The 15,562-nt window shown below is 39.8% G+C and overlaps 1 protein-coding gene across 1 annotated transcript in view; it reads left to right on the top strand.

Moving 5' to 3' along the window:
• LOC102820604 (zinc finger protein 706-like) overlaps positions 1-669 on the top strand; it is a 20,726-nt gene extending 20,057 nt beyond the window's left edge. Inside the window, exon 2 of the mRNA XM_006859360.1 lies at positions 391-669. Within this exon, the coding sequence (XP_006859422.1) occupies positions 391-669 (279 nt within the window). The remainder of the gene's footprint in view (positions 1-390) is intronic.
• Positions 670-15,562: the final 14,893 nt, after the last annotated feature.

Genomic DNA, 15,562 nt, shown 5'->3' with positions numbered 1-15,562 from the left:
ATGGAACAGCTGGTAGTTTCAAACTGCTGACCTTGAGGTTAGCAGCCCGATTCAACCACTATGCAAATAGGGTGCATGAAATTACCCAATAGCATTAAGTGTCTTTGCAGTCAATATGAAAATTAAATGATTGCGGTCTACCAAAGGGATTGGTCACTTTTGCCATCCTGCTAGGCTTATAAGAGCCAATTACACAAAGGTTTGTGGAGCCCTCACTACCTTCAAGAGCCTGAAACAAAGTATGTCTTGAGCTGAGAGCATCCTAGACTGAAAGGGAGAGAGAGACAGACAGAAAGAGAATAACATCACTGGAGATGATGAGAGACTGCACCAGACAATGCAAGATGGTGCAGCAGGGCTGGGTGCCCTCCCCACTTCCTCTGCCTCCAGCGACCTCCCCCAGCCCTCTCACGCTGCTGCCGCTGTCTCTCTGATACAGGACTAACCCAGCCCTGTAAAGCTCGTGGGCAACAGAAGATTCAGTCTCAGCAGAGTAATGCTAAAAAGCAAGCTGGACAAAAGAAGAAACAAGGACATGACCACAGCTGCACTATCTGTAAGACACAAATACCAGACCCTAAGACTTTCAAGCAGCACTTTGAGAGCAAACATTCTAAGACTCCACCTCCTCCAGAATTGGCTGATATTCACGCAGAAAGTTGTTTATAGGTGAATTCATAACACCTTTGAGTTTTCTGTCTCAGACCTTAGATAGCAAACCTGCAGGTGCTTTTCTAACAAACTGTGGATCAGCAAAAATAAAGGGGCTACAGAAACACTCTTTTTTTTATGCTGCTCCCTTTGGGGCTTCATGCAAAGACAATTCTGTGAAAATGTACAGTTGACTCTGATTTGGAAATCTGAAACTCAGTAATCATTGTTATAAAAACTTTTTTACAATTGTAATTATATTGATGTTCATATTGGGTAAAATAACTCATTTAATGAAGTAGTCATTTGATTTTACAAGAAAAACAAAAAAAGATGGTGCTGCAGTACAAGTTTCAGCAGCTCATGTGGCAAGAACTAGGAGACCAGCGCCAGGCAGCTGCAGTGAGCTTGCCTGGAGTCAGTGAGAAACTGAGCATCTTTGGGCAAGAGGCTTTCTGGGGAGTAGGGTGCCTCCAGGTACTTGTAAATGGAGTCCAAGGTCTAGAAAATGCCTGCAGGCAGGCAGAATGGAATGAAGAACTCCCTGCCTTCAGACACAGCCAAGAAGCTGACAGCTGTCTTGGTTGGAAGCTGTCCTGATTAAAGAACTATATCATGCTCCTGAGTTGCATCCTGTTAATTCCAAATTATCCTGATTCCATTTTCTAGCCTGTTACTTCCCTAATAAGCCACTGACTCCAGAGTATGGTCTGTGAGTTCTGTGTGGTCATGGAAACAAATGATCAAAGTGCAAATTCCAGCAGAGAAGTCAAGAGTACTGTTAAGTGAGGACAGCTGGTGGCAGAAATAGTGAAAAAAATGTAGAGTGGTGGTAAGTCTGACCTCCACCTCATAGGAACCAGCTCTGTGCTATTCCTGATTCGTGGAGGTAGAGAGGTCCTGATGCTAGTAGGCTAAGGGACCATAATCTTAGATTGGCCAAGTGGCAGCATCTATGGACTCAAGCATGGCAACAATAGTGAGGTTGGCCCAGAACGGGCAGTGTTTCATTCTGCTGTGCATAGGGTTGCTACGGGTCGGTACTGACTCGATGGCACCTAACAACATCAACAAAAATAATAAAAATGTACACATATAGAGTATTTTACCCAAACAAATACTGACTCATATAATATTTGCAATAGCACTTTGATGTAGCTATTAGTATTATTTTCATTTTATAGACAAGAAAAGGAAACTAGACACGGAAAGGTTAAGTACCTTCAAGATGAATAAGGAAGAGAGCCAGGCTTTGATTCTAGGCAGTCTGGCTTCAGAATCTGTGTCCCTAACCAGATTGTCACAGAGAAAAATAATACATGACATTTGCCCAGTCAAGAAACTCATAATATATAAAATGAATATATCATGAAGTTAGTTGGTGCCTCATATCCCATATTGATTGGGTAGGTATAAACCAGGAAAATGTATTTTAATTAAAGAAATTTGAGTATTTGGTGACTTTTTAAAAATGGAAATGAGGACCACATGAGAGCTGAAAAAGCCCTGGGGAGGAAATACATCATGGCAGCTCAAGGTCAGTTTATGATACTCAGTTACTTTCCCATCTTTTAGTTATTTTCCATTAATGTGGAACCCCGACTGGAGTGAAGAGAGCCTTTCATCTTCCCAGGCAGGGGGACCTCTTGGGAAGGCAGGCTGATGAGAGCTGCGGGTGAGCTAAGGCATTTTAAAAACACATGAAAGTAAGAGCTTAAGAGAGAATTTTTATGAGGATGGCAAAGTCGAGGGTGTACACTTATGCACATATGCGGAAACGTGGGTTAAAGCCTATCAGTGATTAAAATTCCTTAGACCTTTAAAATGCAAATGATTTGAAAAAATGTTAGATATTTGAGAAGTAAGCATTCTCATTTATGGCAGCTACAACAGAGTTCTTTATTTTAGAGAATATTTGAAGTTGTATGGAACTCACCGAAGGTCCAGTACAAATTATTAGGTAAAAATATTGCCTGCTGGGGACTAGGAAAGAATGCCATTGATTTTTCATCAAACCCCCCCCTCCTCTTTTTTTTTTAGTCCTAAAGAAAGTAGTGGAGCAATTTAGCTTGTTTCTTTTTTAACCTTTGTTCACAGAATGGCACAAACGCTTCAGAATAAATGGGAAGATAATGTCACAGGCTCCAGTTTTTCCAGTCAGTAAATTTCAGCTCACTGCTCTGGTGACTCGGAGAATGAAGTCAAGCACACATATTTCGTGTGACACCCCATCTTTACTTTGTCCTTCTGAACATGCTGCTGCAGTTTTCTGTTACTAATGCATGTCACTAGCCAGGTTCACTACTATGAATAGTGACAACTCTGGCTCTCTCCTTGGGACCATCTAATTACAAGACTGTGTTTGAAGATTTCAACTTATTTTGGCACACAGGGTGGTGACTCAAGATTTAATTCTCTCCTCAGGCTATCTAATTAATAAAACGCTCTAATTTTTGTCAGGATACATTCAGCAGGGGTTTAAATAACTAGTTCTCAAAGAGCCCTATTTTGCCATTGTCAAAAGCTGTTCTTTAAATCTGCTAAAAATATCCCAGAATACAGTAAGAGAAATGCACAGCTTCCTTCTCTCATGAAGATATGGTGAGTTCCCTTTGCATTTGGCTGTTTAAAATATATTTTAAGAGTAGAAGGGAGGAAAGAGGCGGGAAGTTCTTGGCACCAAAAACTGTCAGGCTCAAGTGACTAAATATGTGCCTTACCCATCTTTAGTGCTGGAGAAGAGAAACAGTTTAAAATGGCCAGGCTGCTCCTTTCTTCAGTTTTCGTGCTCCTTTCTCTTAAATTTGCATATTCTACCTGAACAGATTAATTTCACCACTAACTTTTGTATTCAGTTGGAACTGCAATCTTCTTCCAAGAAATAAAAGGGAATTTTTCCTTTGGTTTTAGTTTGAGAAAATGTCACAACTGTTAGCAGTCAAGGATAGGAAATTCAATAGATCAGAGACAAGAAATAGAAATACACCATTATGTTCAAAATATCAGCATAATGAAAAGATTCCCAAACCCCATATCCCACTTACAAAATCACATCTTCTATACAATTATAGAGAAGGAACCCTGGTAATATAGTGGGTTACGAGCTGGTCTGCTAACCACAAAGTTTCTCCGCAGGAAAAAGATGAGGCTTTCTACTCCCATAAAGACTTACAGCCTTGGAATCCCTATCTAGGGTCACTATGAGTTGGAACCAACTCGGTGGCACACAACCACCACCACCAATATCATCTAGGTTCAGCCATGCTCTGAGGTATTTTGGAGTCCTGGTTTGGAGCTGTGGGATGTTGCACTGGACTGCAAGATTGGTTTGAACCTCATTAAATATGGTCTCTAAATTCAATGGGACATGTTCAATGTCATATTTATGCTCTCATGGATTTGCTTTAATTTTCTTCAGCCTGAACTTGCATATGGCAATTGATGGTCTGTTCCACAGTCTTCTCCATACTTTGCTTTGGATGATGATATGTTGCTTTTCCACTGCCTTGTCCCACAGATGTAGTCAATTTGATTTCTGCATCGTCTATCTGGCGAGGTTCATGTGTACAATCATCTTTTATATTGTTTTTAAAAAGGTATTTGCAAAGAATAAGTCATTGGTTTTGCAAAATTCTATCCAGCATAATTTCTTTCATCAAGGCCATATTTTCCAACCACTAATCCTCGGAAACCCTGTACAGGGTCGCTATGAGTCGGAACCGACTCGACGGCACTTAACAACAACAACAACAATCCTTCTTCTTAGAGTCCTGGTATGTCGCTATGGGCTAATGTGTCAGACTGCAAAGTCATTTGAACTGCAAGGTTGATGATTCAAGCTTACCGGCTGCTCCTTGGAAACCCTATACAGGGTCACTAAGGGTTGGAATCCACTCAACGGCACTTAACAACAACAATCCTTCTTTGTTTCAAACCTTTGCATTCTAATCAGCAGTAATTAGCAGTACATCTTGATTGCATGTTTGATCAATTTCATACTGAACAAGTAGGTAGAATTTCTCAATTCCATCATAACTGGCCTTTAAATTATATTAATGCTATTAACTATATAAGTGTATGGATATTATCCTATTATAGACAGCTTTGAACTTCAAGATAGATGTTGGAATGTTCTTTTTGATGATGAATGCTACATTATTCCTTTTCAATTTGTGATTCCCAGCATAGTACACTGTATGACTGTCAGATTCAAAATGGACAATACCAGTCCATTTCAGTTGACTAATGCCTAGACTATCAATGTTTATACATTCCATTTCTTTTTTTTTTACTTGGTACAACTTCCAAGTACCCTAGATTTATACTTTGTACAGCCCATGTTCCTATTATTAATAAATCTTTACAGCTCTTTCTCCTCATTTTGAGTTGTGCCCCATCAGCAAATAGAGGTCCCCAAAAATGTACTCTATTCGTGTCATTAAGGTCAACTCTACTTTGAAGAGGCAGTTCTTCCACCATAGCATTTTACTGCCTTCAACATGAGAGACTTACCTTCTGGCACTGTATCTGACGATATTCTGGTGCTATTCATCATGTTTTAATCTTCTGGCACTATATCTGATAAGGTTACACTCTATTCATTAGATTTACAATGGCTAAACTTTTAGAATAGTAGGTGCAAGTCGCTCTGCTAACCTCAAAATCAGCAGTTCCAAACTACCAACCATTCCACAGGAGAAAGATAAGCCTTTCTGCTCCCATAAAGATTTACAGCCTCAAAAATCCTACTCAGAGTTGCTATGAGTTGGAACGGACTCCACGGCACATAACCACCCCCACCAAACTTGCATAAGTAGTATGGTTCTCCTTCTTCCTAGTCTGTGTTCGTCTGTAAGCGCCACTGAAACCTGTTGACCATGGATGACCCTGCTGGTATCAAAATACTAGATGGGCATAGCTTCCAGCATCACAGCATCATGTAAGTCACCACAGTATGCCAAACTGATAGAGGAGTGGTAATTTAAGTACAATGATAAAAATTGACAAATATACTAACTTTAATCACCAAAGTTTTTTCCATCTCAAAATGCTGTGCTTTTGTGCATGTTGCTTTTTAAATATTGCTAGTCAACAAAAAAGGGGATGACACTTAAAGAAATGAATTGACACGGCATTTCATTCTGCTATATGTGAAGTCACTATGCATTGGAACTGACTAAATGGCACCTGGTAATAATAGTGTTTGTTTTATTCCTCCCTTTACTCAATAAATTGTAACTTTCTACCATTCGAATGGGAAGGCAGTGAGTTAGTTCACTTTGAAAATATGAGGGGGCTTCAAGAGATTTGTGGAAATTTTTATTATCTTCCAATTCCATTTTCCATGAAAACTTCCAAACTCCATCATATGTATACATAGGCTAATCAGCTGCTTTGTGAGAGATATTTAAAAGAATTCATATCTCAGATAAATGTTAGTCAGGATGATTTGTAAGGGTCTGCTGGGCTTTAACTCTGCTATTCTATGATTCTCTTAATGATTGTGAACCTGGATGTGGAGTTCTCTATAGACAGTACATGCTATAGGGCTTGTGCTCTCAGGTTCCAGGATTGCTGACATTGCATATCAGCAGTTGAAGACTAAGTTTAAAACACACACGGACTTAAACGTGAGTGCTTGCTAGTTGCTGATATTTGATTATTTACTCGTCTGTTAAGTCTGTTCATATACAGTTGTCAGGAAGAACTAACCCCATCTATCTTTGCCATAGCCCTGCCATATCATGAGTAAACTCCAGGGATGTGAAATGTTTTACCCAGTACAGAAATCTAGATCAGATGAAAAAACAGCTGATTTTACTGCAGGAACTTATCTAAAAAGTGGGAGATTTAGTGAATTTGCTCATACTAGGTTAGCATCACATGTGAGAAAATGTGGGTCATCTCAATAACCCATAACAAGAAAGGAATATCCTCCTTTTGTGCTATGTAAACAAAATCATAGTCTTTGTGTAAAAGAAAATGTTAGCGGTATATAGGCCATTTCTATATTCAGTCCCTGCATTAAACTGGGACACAGCTGATGTACTAATTTCTGACAGTACCAATTGCTGCAGATGGACTTTTCATTTATCAGTTGGCATATTCATTAACTTGGCAGAAGTGATTGGTTTAATTGTGACACATTCTTCTTACTTTATGTATAGAGTACTAATAATATTCTAGATACTTTGGGCCTTCAGGCAGAAAACATCACCAACTTAGAAGTGTACCACTCATGACATTTAATATCACCCAAAAAACACCAGTTAAGGGTTAAATGCAGTGGATGCTGACAGAGCTGGGGGGCCATGGAGAAGATCTTTTCTACTTTATACAGGTTCTATAATGACAAGCAAGGAGCTCTGATAGCATAGTGGTTATGAATTGGGCTGTGAACATTTAGGTCAGCAGTTTGAAACTACCAGCTGTTCCACGGGAGAAAGATGAGGCTTTCTGCTCCTGTAAAGATTTACAGCCTCGAAAACCCTGTACAGGGTCACTATGAGTCGGAACCGACTCCATGGCACTTAACCACCACCACCACTATAGTGACAAGCACTATAATTCTTCTCAGTTAGACTGGAAATATATAAACAAGGATATGGATCATGTCTTTGGCTAGACTTTCTAGTGAAGCAAAACCAGTGAGATAGAAAGATAGATAGATAGATAGATAGATAGATAGATAGATAGATAGATAGATAGATAGAGATAGATAAGTTTATTATCAAGGAAATAATTTACAATCACAGAGTCCCAGGTCCCCAGAGGAAGAGAGAGAGAGAGAGACTCTCCCATGTGTTCATTATATTGGGAGCAGACCACACCCCCAAGGAAGCATCCCTTCTGTTGAATGACAACCCATAGCCACTCATCATAGAGTTAACTATGCCTGTAATATAGGTTTCTTCACCATGGGAATAAGCACAATTTAGCCGATAAACCTCTGGAAATCTTGGCATAGTCAAGTTGACACAGAGTTATAACTATTACAGTCCACCCTTGTCAACTTGCAACCTATAAACTATATGCATATGCATGATCTCTAAATGAAGACAATTGTAAGATCATACTTGCACCTAACATGATATAACTAAAATACATGAAACTGAAACCTCACTGTCCCTATTTACATCTTTTTTTTTTTTTTTTCTCCACTGAAACCTGCCCAATATGGGTGACCCTGTTGGTATTTATAATACCAGTGGCATAGCTTCTAGCTTCAGAGCAGCATACAAAGCACCACAGTACAACAAACTGACAGATGAGGGGTGGATAAGGCTTAGAATAGGGCTGGCATCGATTAAGAGATATTTAAGTTGCTCTTATTAATAATATGAGCTCCAGAAACATATCAATTTTTTTTAATGTTTTATTGTGAATTGTGTGATAGTTTACATGGGAGAACATTAGTGTTACATCCCATTTACATCTTATCTGCCACAAATGAACAGAGCAAAAATATTTGATATACACACAAAAAACAAAAACTGTGTATTCATTTAAATATGTCCAAATGGCACATTCTGCAAGCCAGCCTCCTGCCCATAGGCATACAGCCTTACTCAGTCCATGGTCTATAGTCAATAGTTGATGTCTTTCCATGCTACTGCCTCTGCTGATGTCTCTGCTGTTGCTGTTTTTCCAGGCAGTGATTCCAAGCTTCAGTCATGCTCTTCCTTAATGATGGTCCTTAGACTATCTGTTCCTGAAATGAAAGATAACTACACACCCCCTTTTAGTTACACAGCTTATATAATTATAGTTTTGACAATCACAATCAATGTTACTAACAATTACAACTGAAATAATAAAATCTTATGGGCATCATCCCTACCTACTTTCTCTAGGTACATCTGGAAAAGAAGAAAATGATTCAAAGGAGAATTCTTTTATCCCCTCATTCTAAAACTAAACACACCCATGACAGCTTGTAAGCCAGCCACTTCATGCTTTTATAGTGCCACCATTGTCTATAGCCAATGTCTATAACTTGCCAGTCCATATCAACTCAGTACACTGAGAAGACAAGCATGTTTCTTGATATGGATAATCTTTCATTACAATTGGAATTTTGAGCAACTGCATCCATAAGCAAAAGTCCAGTCCAGCAAATTGTAGCAATTGACACTTGTTCATAGTATCAGACATCTTTATCTTCATCTGATCAGGTTCTGATCACAATTTAGTCCTAAACATTCAAGATAGGTTAAATGGGTACTAGCTGCAAATTCGGGAGTTCACACATACCTCCCTGCACTTCAAACCATTTGTCCCTTCACTCTCAGTCCTAGCCGCCAGGGGCTAGGTCAGTGCCTGTGGGCTCAGGAGTTCACACAACTCCCTAAAGTTCAGACCAGCCAGCTTTCCCTTTCCTTCTCTCATACCAAGGTCAATGTGTGCCAATAGAATATGTCCAGCTCAGATTGTGTCTTCATGGTTGCATTTCCCCCAGTTCTACTCAAGCATATATCCAAGTGGTCACCAGCAAACATACAGCTCTGGTTACCTTTAACTTTCAGCCCTAGAAGGGGGTTTTCTCTAATGGGCCAACTTGCCTTGGTGCCTCTAAAACTCAAAATGCCTAACGGTCTGCTTTTTTTCTCTGCTGGAATTGCCTGTTCTTCCAATAGTACTAGTTTGGTCTGCATGTTTTTTCAAATGAAATGTACCAAATCTGAAGGCTCTGGTTGGGGGTCAGGATTCCACCTAAGGCCCCATACACTACAAAGGCTTAAAGCAAGAATCCTATTTTTTTTCCATGCAAATTCTAACTCCCCTTTTAACAAATCCAAGCAAGTATAGATGGGTTTAAAAGCTCTCTGTAATCATAATTCCCAATATTCCTATCACACATATATGTCTATTTTATAATAATAGATAGGAGAAACCAATATCCAAAAGGCAGCCAAACACATAAACCTTTTTTTTTTTTTTAAGTTTTTATTGTGAATTGAGTTATTGTTTACATGAGAGAACATCAGTTTTACCATAAACACTAAAGTTCAATATTTTCCTCTACCTTGGACTAACCCAACCCTATTAATATGCATATGGCTTTGGGCTTCTGGCAGGGTGGGTTCCTATAGGACCAAGTCCTGTGTCAGCCATTCTTTATAACTAATGTATCATTGTTGTTGTTGTTGTTGTTAAGTGCCATCGAGTCGGGTCCGACCCATAGCGACCCTGTACAGGGTTTCCAAGGGTGTAAATCTTTACGGGAGTAAAAAGCCTCATCTTTCTCCCGCGGAGCGGCTGGTAGTTTCGAACTGCTGACCTTAAGGTTCACAGCCCGATTCGTAACCAGGTAATTCCAGAAGCTTCCACTCTCCCCTCCACTGAAATATTTTATCCTATGCCCCCTTCCTTCTTTCTCTGACAAAACCTCATAGTTTCATAGGTCTGGAGACATTGCAATGAATCCTGCCCACAGCGTCAACTGTTGGGACTATGCCTGACTTCCTCCGACTCCACAAGAGGGAAAGAGGACCAAACTCAAAATCAACCCAAGGCCAATTCCCATGAAATGGAGGTCAGACATGACTCTACCCTATATCAGTGCCTTTAAAATTTGTCAGACTTGAGGACCAATTTACAAAAGTCATCCTTGTGATTTTGTTTCTCTATAACCCCACTCTCTCAGTACCACATGTCTTAGGCCTGGTTCTCTAGAGAAACAAAACCAGTGAAACAAATCTATGTATATATACAGAGAGAAGTTTTTGTCAAGGAAATGGCTTAAAATTGCAGAGTTCCAAGTCCCCAATGGACGAATGAGAGAAAGTCCCTTCCATGTGTCCATTGTATTGGGAGTAGGCCACATCCCCAGGGAAGCATCCCTTCAATTGAGTAGCTAATCATAGCCACTCATCATAGAGTTAACCGTGCCTGTCTGTAGTAGGCTTCATCAAAATGGTATAAACACATCCCAACTGCTAAATCTCTGGAAATCTTGGCCTAGTCAAGTTGACACAGAAACCCAGTGATTATAAATGACCGAAGTTATTACCGGTTACTAAAGTAATTTGTTTTAAGAAAATCCAATCCAATTGTATGAAAAAAATACATTGGGGATGAAAGATTCATAGATTAAAGAAACCTTTCTAATATTTGTTATCCCCAGAAATCCTTTAAATATAAATTACAACTACATTTTTAAATATCCAATTTACAAAACAAAAGAAAAAGTTTTTACATTTGTGGAAAAACAGGAGCTGCAGCAGAACACTACATATCACACACACACACACACACACACACACACACCTAACTAGTTACCATCGAGTCAATTCACTAATTAGAGTTGAAACTTAAGAAAAAAATGGAAGATTTTGGGGTCAAACTGAACACTGCAAAGCTCATTCTATAAAAACATCATCATGTGTCAGAATTGCAGGCAAAGTCAGATTCATAGATCAGCAAGCAGGTGGGAGGCAGGCAGGTGGGTAGGCGGAAGGGCCCCATAGTGGAGAGGTAGGTGGGAGGCTGACAGGCTGTTCCTTCCATATACAGCAGAGAGGATTGGTAGGCAGGGTCTAGAGAATGGTAAGAAACTGGCAGCTGAAGAAACATCAGAAAAAATGGCAGGGGGATTCCAGTGTTAAGGCAGCGTCTGTATGCTTTGCACTTTCTCTGTGTGGGTAAATCACCTGCTACACGTGGGCAGTCCTGGCTCACTGGGTTACAAAGAGCCAGCGAAAGTCAGCAGCCTTATGTGAGTCTGATCCATGATTAAAGATATTAAAATTTTCCCCAGAATAATCTTGTGACTGTGAAGCAGGGGCTCGCTAATTGAATTCTCTCTGTCTCTGGGAGTCGATGACAGTAGAAATAATTGCATTCTGTGGACTTTAGTCCTGCAGCAGATATTGAGGGCCTTCAGTTATGAAACAGGTGTTTTTACACACTATAATGAGTCCATGGCCCAAGGGGCCACGTGGACTTCTTTGGTGTCACAGAAGAGCCTAATGGGGTTGAAAATCAATTTCCCTAAAGGTTTCCTCCTCAGTTAAATATTAGTACATACAATCCATTCAGACAACATCTGACCTCATCTATCATCCATGGTCTAAACACCCTTAAAGTCTATTATATTAAAAATTCAAGGTACGTGCACTGGATGCTACTTTGCAACATACATCAAAAACATTAATATTATTATTACTGAATATCTGGTAGCACAGTGGTTATGAATCAGGCTGCTAACTTCAAGGTCGGCAGTTTGAAACTACCAGTGGTTCCGTGGGAGAAAGATGAGGCGTTCTGCTCCCGTAAAGATTTACAGCCTTGGAAACCCCATGCAGGGTCACTATGAGTCGGAACCAACTCCATGGTACTTAACAACAACATTTATGTTAAAGATATTTTAGTGTACCTCAAAGTATCTCTTTAATATTTTTTATGCATAGAAAGGTACATATATACTAAGACAAAACATTTGACTAACTGACATTAGATATGCACTATACTTTACTGTTCCAATTTATGTGCAAATTCAACTTAAATTCAGACCTAGGAATGGAACTTGTTCATAATCCAGAAACTGCCTATATGGTATTCACACAGCAGCTAAATCATACAATATCCTATTTCACAGAAAATGTCATAGGCATTCAGTGGTGCATGACTATAATGTAGCAGATATTTTTTAATTTATGAGAAAATAATCAGTTCATCTGGAAACAGTGAAAACATAGGAGATACCAGGAAAAAAATTAGATTCTTCAATAAAGTGATAGAGAGATGAAGCCTAGGATAATTTCTTGCCCTTCGGGTCCTTCTTGCCATCCTTGACGACCTGAAAATGTAAAAACAACTCACCACGAAATACTGGCAAAATGGAAACATACCCTACTACACCAGGTGAAGTTTCAATCAGCACAAACCTCAAATTTGCATGTTGACATTCCTCACTGATTTGAATGGATGTTATGCTCCTTATTAAAGATTTATCCATTCTCCTACCAAATCTAAATTTCTCAGCTCTTATGCCATAATTTTTCTGAGAGAAGCAGAAACCTAATAGTTGGAGCTTCTCAGTTTCAGATGGGAGTATCATTTGCAGAATACATTTATTTATCATTTTAGCGAATTATCTTAATGCTGTTGTTGTTGTTGTTGTTGTGTGGCATGGAGTCGGTTCCAACTCATAGTGAACCTGTACAGGGTTTCTGAGGCTATAAATCTTTACAGGAGCAGAAAGTCTCATCTTTCTCTCATGGAACAGCTGGTAGTTGTGAACTGCTGACCTTGCAGTTGGCAGCCCGATTCGTAACCACTATGCTACCAGAGTTCCTAATGCTAGCTCTGCCAAATTCTATAGGAATTTGTTGTTGTTGTTGTTAAGTACCGTCGAGTCAGTTCCAACCCATAGCAACCCTGTATAGGGTTTCCGAATAGCTGTTAGTGAGCTTGAACTACTGACCTTGTGGTTCAAACTGATTTTGCAGTCCAGCACATTAACCCACAGCACCACACCAGGACCTCTCTATAGAAATACTAAGATATATAAGGAGCCCTCAAGGTCAATGGTTTGAATCTACCAGGTGCTCTGTATGAGAAAGGTGAGTTGTTGTTGTTTTTGTCCCAGAAAGATTTACAAATTTGGAATTGATTCACCTGCATGCAACCAGCCACCCAACCAAGCTATGTTAGTGACTGGAATATGCCTCTTATCTAGCCTCTTATCATACCTGTCAGTCACTGCCCACTCTTTTAGGTATTCTTAACCTTCCACTGGTAATTTAAATTATGTTGCTCACTAAACCTTTGGGTCTACTTTTTCACTTTGGGTCTATTTTCACTGTGCACTTTTCTCCTCAATCATCTCACACATTCTGATGGCTTCAGAAACCGTCTGTGTACCTATGACTCCAAAACATAAATCTTCATCTCACTGACCCTTAAAATCTTGCCTCTGAACCAGCATCAGCAGCATCGTCAGCACGCTTGTTAGATATTCAAATATTTAACTCCTCTGCTGGTGGTGGGAGTCTGCCATGGAGCCCGTTCCAACTCTTGGTGACCCTGCTTAGGGTTTCCAAGGCTGTAAATCTTTACGGGAGCAGAATGCCTCATCTTTCTCCCACAAGTGGCTGATAGTTTCAAACTGATGACCTTGAGGTTAGAAGCCCAACTCAACCCCTCTACTAGACCTACAAAATCAGATACTCTAGGGATGAGACCAGTAATCTATGTTTTAACAATCCCCACAAGCATTCTAGTCGCTAGCTAAAATCTGACAACTACTGCTTAACTGCCTTCTTCTGACCTCATGATAATATAGCTGACCACCTACATCCACATGGAGTCCTGCTGTGGCACTTTGGGCTAAAGCACTGGACTACAAGGTTGGTTTGGACCATAAGGCTGGTGGTTCAAACTTACCAGTTGCTCCTTAGAAACCCTATAAAGGGTCACTATAAATAATCAATACAACAGCACTTGACAACAACAACAACATCCACGGGGGGGGCCAATAGACATGTTTAAAATGAAAATTGTGAACTTCACCCAAACTGTTCTTTTTCAGAATTTCATATCTCAGTAATTGGTATCATAACTTAGTTTCTTAAGCCAAAAACCTGAGAGTCATCCTGGGCACTTGCTTCTACCTCACCTTGTAAATTCAGTTAATCACCACGTTATGCTTACTCCACCTCCAAAATGTGCTTGGCATCAATTTTCTCCTCTTCTTCATCACTGCTACCACCTTGTTTGAAGCCACTATCATTTCTTACATGGGCAGCTAAAATAGGCTCCTAACTGGTGTTGCTTAACATCTCTCTTGGCCTGCAACCATCCATGCTTCATACATGCTCTTTCTATGGTTCTGATGATGTCAGTCCAGGGCTATCCTTCACACTTCGAATTAGGACTCATTATCATTATTATAATGAGTTGTAGTGTTGGAGGAGAATACTGAAAGTGCCATGGACTGCCAAAAGAACCAATAGATCTGTTTTGGAAGAAGTGCAGCCAGAGTGCTCCTTGGAGGCCAAGATGGCTAAGCTTCGTCTCTCATACTTTGGACATATTGTCCGGAGGAAACAGTCGCTGGAGAAGGATGTCATGCTGGGTAAGGTGGAGGGTCAGAGAAAAAGAGGAAGACCCCTAACGAGATGGATTGGCCAGGTGGCATCATTGATGGTGTCAAGTGTGGCGGCGGTAGTGAGGTTGGCCCAGGATGGGACATTGTTTCATTCTGCTGTGCATGGGGTCGCTGTGAGTCGGTTCCGACTCGATGGCACCTAACAACAACATATTTTGTAAGGAGCTCTGGTAGCTTAGTGGTTATGAATCGGGCTGCTAATCTCATAGTTAGCAGTTCGAAACTAACAGTGGTTCCGGGGGAGAAAGATGAGGTTTTCTGCTCCCATAAAGATTTACAGCCTCGGAAACCCTATAGAGGGTCACTAGGAATTGGAACCAACTCCATGGCACATAACAACAACAACAATATATTTTGTTACAGATAAGCATCATAGAAAAAAATAAAAAAATGTTTCCAAGCACAAAATATATTACAGGGGGATAATCAAGTAAGGAAGGCAGTAGAATAAAAATTTGAGTTCACAAAGAAAAAGGAAAGATGGACTTTTCCTAATTGTTAAGGAAGAACTTATTAGTATTTTCAGAACTATTATGGGATTATTAAATCATAACATTCAGATTTATCATGATACTTTTAGAAGAAAGTTACAATAGTTTAATTTTAAAGTATTAATCATTATAAATATTTTCAATGTGCCAGAAATCAAATGCTTTGCAACTATTTATATCCCACCCCCCCCCCCCCCCCAGAAAACACAAAAACGTTTGCAGAAGGTTTTCAAAATTGTTGGCAAGAGTACGTGAGTAAAAATAAGGAAAGATCACTGTTATCACCCAGGTTAGTTGTACTTAGGGT

This window comes from Chrysochloris asiatica, unplaced genomic scaffold, assembly GCF_000296735.1.
Source record: "Chrysochloris asiatica unplaced genomic scaffold, ChrAsi1.0 scaffold00032, whole genome shotgun sequence".
In the NCBI taxonomy this organism is placed as follows: Eukaryota; Metazoa; Chordata; class Mammalia; order Afrosoricida; family Chrysochloridae; genus Chrysochloris; species Chrysochloris asiatica.
This window is presented reverse-complemented; position numbering and strand designations above follow the sequence as displayed.